Genomic DNA, 6253 nt, shown 5'->3' with positions numbered 1-6253 from the left:
TATTAAATATATATATTTTTTATTAAGTACCTCTCCATCCTGCATGATATTTGAATTTTCTTTTTACATCATGAAGCCATTTGCTTTGTTATTTATTAGCAAAGCATACGGACATGCTGGCAGATATTACCTGAATCATTCAATCTTTCAGCGAGAAACTGAAGGTTTTTGTTACGTTTCCTGAACCCATTTCCTCTCAGCATGCGCCGTACATGCTAATTCACTGAGTAACAAGCTTCTACAAAGAATTAGTCCTTTTCTTTTTTCTTAGAAAAAAACATTTTTATTAGCTTTGATGTTGGTTTTATTCCTTGACAAGCAATGAAGTTAGAGGAAATGTTACGCCCGCTCATGAAGGCATTCACGTCATCACAAAATGATAACACAATGAAATGAAAAACAACTATGGTTTGAATTCAGAATGGATGTTCTTTTACTTTGTTATGTAATCGATTGAGAGAAAGCTGAAGTTTGTTGCTTCTTTTTCATCGGCGTAGGAACCTGCTTTGGGGAAAAGGTATTGGAGCTCTTTGTCTTTGAAAGTGGGGTGGAGAGATAGCTCGTCGGACAGGAGATGCGTTCCTTCTAAATGGTGGAATGCCTCTATTCATAGGGGGGATATTTCTTGTACGTGGAGACATGCTTCTGCTCATTCTCCTGCCTAATGGCCTTGGAGATTGTCTTCTGCCTCGATCATTGTTTTCTGGTACATCAAGGTTATATTTTGGAGGATCTGGATAGGTGATGCGACCAACACCCCCTGCCTTTCGTAAGTCCTCAATAATTCCAGCCATTGTCGTTCTTTGAGATGGGTTTTGCTCCACCATTCGACAAACTGGATTGCAGTAAGCCTGCTCTCTCAGGACCTCTCTGATCTTCGCTGGACATACAGTGGGTGTGTACAGCCGGATTCGGGCCAAAAACTCAGCAATGATCTTCCCCATGGCCCAAACGTCCGATAGCTGGTTTCGCTGGCACCTTCTGTTTAGCACCTCTGGAGGGGAGTAAGCCTCATTCCCCATATTCACTGCAGAGTTTAGTCCATACCTAAAGAACTTAGCCAGTCCTAAGTCAATGATCACAGCTCGGTTTGTGCCATGTTCAACCTGAAAAACAAAAAATAAAAACAAATAAATGTGGAAAAAGTGTTTTTTTCCCCCTCATTTTTGTCCACAGAGGTTTATTTAAATAACTTTAGTTTCTTGGTCACCAAAAAAAAAAAAAAACTTATGTCCATCTAAACTTGAGGCAATGTATCAATTTTGACCTTCTTTAGTTTTTCGTCTCATCGCATTGAGGCAGTATTTTAGCCTGAAGGCACTGTCTGCTCCACAAGAACAGGCTTGAATTCTGTTGAGCAAGTTCTAACTGCTCGCAAGGAATTTCTCTGAACTGAGGCCTGACACACCAGCAAAGTTTGGACAAATGTACGCTATGTCTTCACATACCATGATATTTTCAGGCTTGAGGTCCTGATGCACGATGTCTTTGGAGTGGAGATGAAGAAGCCCTTCACACATCCCAACAATAATGATGGCTTTAGTGGAAGGAGTAAGCTGCATCAAAAGAAAATGTGATTGAGTTTAGTCAACCATGTGGTGAAATCAGCTTTATTGTAAAGATTACTTTTGACAAAACTGTTTTTAGTGAGCAGAAATAAATTGTGGAAACAGATTTGAGCTCAGTTGTCATTCTTTTGTAGCTGTACCTGCAGCTTAGACTTTGTTGCTTTGAATATAGTTGTCTCCAAGTCTTCGCCATGAATAAACTCTAGTGGAATGATCCATTTCCCATCTGAGAGGGTTATGTCCCCCAGAAGCTTCACTATGTTGGGATGGCTTGCTTTACTGCACATGAAAGAGAGAAAGAAAAAGCTTGAACTGAGATAGAGCCCTCCAGTAGTTAAAGTTGAGTCTTACTGTTCTATCCCTATAAATGTACAAAGATAAATTAAAGAAAAACATTAAATAAATAAAAAGGTCCATTAAAACATATTACTGAGGTCTACCGCAAAAAGTGTTTCTGCTAAAATATGAAACTATTTGCAAACTTTTTGTGCTGATCTGTTTTATTCTGTCAGAACAGGTTGTACTAGAGTTAAAGCCAACAGGTGTAGGTGTTGCTGATTAAACTCGACTGTTTATAACCCCATTAAAGTATGGGGTAAAGTAGTACAAGCTACTGGAATAGAATCAGTTGTAGTTAGACATAAGCACTCTTATCATTTAAAATTGTGCTATTTGATCAGTCTTTAGATATACTTTTCCTTCCACTTTCGGCTTCTCCCATCAGGGGTCGCCACAGCGAACGAGTCGCATGGTGAATTTGGCAATGTTTTACGCCGGATGCCCTTCCTGACGCAACCTTCTCAAACCGGGCTTGGAACCGGCAGAGGTAGAGAAGGGAAAGTCTTTAGATATACTAATGAAGTTTATAAGACAGCATTTTCTGTTTGGGGATCACTCAACTACGATGATTTCCACCTGCCCAACTTGCCATGACTCAACTTGTGACTGTACTGACTCATTTTATTTAAAGTGTGTTACGAGTCCAAACAGAAACGGGATTAATTATGAGATTTTAGGCCTCGAGGTCAGTTATTTTTCCACAGAAATTCGAAAATGTTTCAGTTTCTGAACAACCCTTCTACTCTTCTACTTCTAATTGAACAACAGGAGCAAGGTTTCTGTTTGGATAATCATTCTTTCAGTTTTCTCAGTCTGTCGCATTAAACAACGGCTGATTTCAACAGTACTCATTTAAAAAAAAAGAAATCTACTTGCATTTTTCACAGGATAGTTTTGAATGAAAAAATGAATTTCACATCTTGTTTTACTTGTTTAAATAAAAAAAAACTGTCCCCCATTTCATCTCTCTTAGGATGTGTTTATTATATCTTCCTCCATCTTATCCTGTCTTCTGCATCCTCTCCTCTTACACTAACTACCTTCATTTCTTTGTTCACTGCATCCATGAACTTCCTTATGTTCAACTATGTAAAAACTATAAACAAGCAACCTGGTTGTTTTTTTTATTCACTTCTTAAGCAGATTGTACTTACTTGTACACTTCACATTCTCTTTCCAGATCCTTCCTGGGGATGAGGTAATGTGGGACTTTCTTTATAGCAGCCCAATGGTCTTTGTATCGTTGTCTGTACACTTTCCCAAAGCCACCCCTTGCGATTGTGCCAGTTGGAAACGCCATTCAGGTCAAGCTGCAAAGGTCAAAGAATGGTAGTGGGAATTATAACAGCATTGTAGCAGGGATAAAAGTAATTATGATAGTTAGATTACTCCGTTACTTAACTTGTAACGAAGTTAGTATACTGAAGTTATACTTTAATGGCATTACTACCAACACTGGTCACTGGATAACAGTTTGGGGGAAATCATAGTTGTCAACAGTTATAGTACAAGTTAGTTACCGTAGTATATCCCTGTCTTGGTTGAAATTTAATTTATATTTTTGAATGGAAGTATTTCAAGAGGGGGGGTGTTAGATGTCATACATAAGGTATGAGAAATGCATTAAGTTTCTGTCAAGTAATTAACTGGTTGAGGTACTTATTCTGACTTTTTTTTTTTTTTTTTACTCAAGTTTCTTTTTTAATTTCCGTTTTCAGTTTCTAACTGGCTTAGACAAAAACATGAATTAACATGTCTGGTTGCTCTGAACACGTCACTAAAACTGTTCCTGGTGTGACAATAAGAAAATCCACATTATAGTGAGTTCAAGTCAAACAGTTTCTGGCAACTGTTGTTTGTATATCCAGCCTATGTAAAAGCTGACAAACAGGAAAGTCCAGAATTGTTTCAGTTTATAAGCATTTACAGGATGTGTGACAGGACCGTGTACAAACGCAACAGTGGTGTGACGATGAAAACTACAGCAGAAAAGTCCGATTTTGGCCTGATATCTCTTTGTCAAGACTTGGTCACTTTGCAATAATTTAATATATTGTCAAAAAATACAATTTTCTTTGGTTAGAACAGCTTTGAATAAGGTAAACTAGTTCTAGATTACTTTTTTAATGTATCACATATGGTTATAATGCTCAATTCAGTTGATATTGAAAGTTTGTTCTGCTAACCTTTGAAGAACTTAAATTGCTTTGTTGTTTTTTTTTGGCTGCTGTTATGCTGGTTTTCATCAAGGCTCTCATATATTTTTAAAAACCGACTGCAAAATAGTCCTTAATTTTATATTTTGTATCGACATAGGTCCAGCGTTCTCTCTTAAGTTGTTTGCTTTTTGTGTCTTTTTTTACTGCTGAACATACAAACAATGTAGTAAAGATTAACCCAGATGACAGACAAGAAAAAACTGAAAATGAGAGATAGGAAAAATTCTTTAAACTCTTAGAAACCCTGAAAATCTGTTGACCTAAGCCTCTTAGTAATAAAACACAATGTAAGCAGAAATATTCTACAGGTAGGTAAAAACTGTCCTGGTACAAAAACATGTTCTCTTACCTCTCTGCAACTGGGAGAAAGAAACTCTGTCAGGTCTGAACATGATGTGGCATGGCTTCCCCTTTTATTCCATCTCCACTCCTACTTTGTTTCTGACTCATGGCCTGGAGAAGACCAGTTCTGCTTGTGTGGCGAGATCAGGGCATGATAAGCACAGTGTAAACAAGGAAAGCCCATGCAATAAAATAATAATGATAATAAAGCCTTCACTCTCACACAAGTAGTTTGGAATTTTGTGGAAAAAAAAGGTGGAGTTATATGTCAACCACTAGTTTAGAGAAAAGCTAAAAAAAAAGTTGTAATACAGTAGCCCCATTGTAATAGTTTGTATTTTTATTTAAATAGACTAAAATTATTACAAAAAAAGTAAAATTACTGATGGAATTAGGGCTGGGCGCTTCATCGATTTTACCGATTAATTCAATTTTGTTTTTTTAGACGATTTATTCTTGGGGAAATTGAGATTTAATTTTCCTAGCTTCTCATGGGGAATTTTTCAGCAAGAAAGCAGAAACAACTTTTTTATGATTAGAAATAAAAAGTTGTCAGAAAATTATCAGGACTGCTGGTGAGGATAAAAATTGGGTTATGTATGTGTTGTTGAAATTAAAAACTTGAGCTTTTATATATTTAATGAGCTGTAATTAATTAGTTAATCCATTCTTAATCTAACCTATTCATAGCTATGAAAAGCCTCATTTTGAGGTATTTTCATTTAAATTTGTGGTGCAGTGAAAGATCAAAATACAACTAAAAAGTGGCCTTATAAAGTTTTTTATTTATTTTATCATTTTTATTATTATTTTTACCACAACAGACTTACAACCTTTACTTTTAAACCACCAAGGGATACGTTTGTTAAACAATTAAGAAAAAAACGACAAAAAAAAAAATACGGTTTCGAGTTAAAGCACTCCCTTTTATCGCATTAAAACTTTTCTAAGCAATCAAGACAAACATTTTTACAAAATAACTGGAAGAAGTTGAAGAATATATAACCCGTATAACATAAGAATATATAACACCCATATAGAGTGTGTGTGTTTGTGTGTGTGTGTGAGATGAGAGAGAGGTGCCTGTGTGTGTTTGGAGGGGGTATCTGACCTCCAGGGTAGTCGCTGTGTTAACTCTGGCTAAGCTGCATTTGATGTGTGTATTGAGGGTGGATACTTTCCTTGAAATCATCACAAGTACAATACTTGCTGTTGTATTGTAGGGAGAGGAGTGTGTTATGGAAAATAATACAGCTTTAATTGCATGTTTGTGTGTGTACGTCTTGGCAGGTCAATGTGTGGTTTGTCTCTTTGACTCTCACAGCTAAAAACTTCGGCTCTTGGTGTCAAACTTGTTCGCCACCCCTGATTTAGACGATTTATTTTTGGGAAAATTGAGATTTTATTTTCCTAGCTTCTTATGGGGGCATTTTTCAGCAAGAAAACAGAAACAACTTCCTTATGATTTCGTAGATAGCATTAAAAACGCCAAAAGCAGAGAGCAAAGATTGATCAGAAATCAATAAAGTTGTTCCATTGAAAAAATAAATAGTTATCTGATGTTTTTAATTTCTTTGCAAAATAATAAAATAATTTAGCCAGTAGATTTTTTTTAATCTTTAATCTGTCATAGTAGGTTTAGGGCAGGGGTCGGCAACCCATGGCTCCGGAGCCACATGTGGCTCATTCATCCTTCTGTTGACTTTGGAAAATAATGAGTATTTTATAAAAATTCAATTTTATTTTAGTTTGTTCATTATTCATGGCATTTCAAAGGTGCTGCTG

The 6253-nt window shown here is 36.4% G+C and overlaps 1 protein-coding gene across 1 annotated transcript; it reads right to left on the bottom strand.

The window, feature by feature from the left end:
- Window positions 1–260: 260 nt before the first annotated feature.
- LOC105356015 (serine/threonine-protein kinase Nek7) lies at window positions 261–4599 on the bottom strand. The gene is made up of 5 exons (XM_011485704.3): window positions 4476–4599; window positions 3062–3217; window positions 1709–1847; window positions 1449–1556; window positions 261–1106 (listed from the first exon to the last, which is right to left on the bottom strand). Exons 2-5 carry the CDS (start codon window positions 3205–3207, stop codon window positions 486–488), a joined length of 1014 nt encoding a protein of 337 aa, XP_011484006.1. The 5' UTR covers window positions 3208–3217; window positions 4476–4599; the 3' UTR covers window positions 261–485.
- Window positions 4600–6253: the final 1654 nt, after the last annotated feature.

Source organism: Oryzias latipes, chromosome 16 (genome assembly GCF_002234675.1).
Source record: "Oryzias latipes chromosome 16, ASM223467v1".
Classification (NCBI taxonomy): Eukaryota; Metazoa; Chordata; class Actinopteri; order Beloniformes; family Adrianichthyidae; genus Oryzias; species Oryzias latipes.
The sequence above is the reverse complement of the archived record's forward strand: the minus strand, read 5'-3'. Positions and strand labels throughout refer to the sequence as shown.

Coding starts and splice junctions, on each gene's coding strand:
- LOC105356015 (XM_011485704.3), bottom strand. CDS start 3,207: ATGGCGTTTCCAACTGGCACAATCGCAAGGGGTGGCTTTGGGAAAGTG. Junction 1,848..3,061: donor AGAGAATGTGAAGTGTACAA/GTAAGTACAATC, acceptor TTTCATGTGCAG/TAAAGCAAGCCATCCCAACA. Junction 1,107..1,448: donor TCAAGCCTGAAAATATCATG/GTATGTGAAGAC, acceptor TTTGTTTTTCAG/GTTGAACATGGCACAAACCG.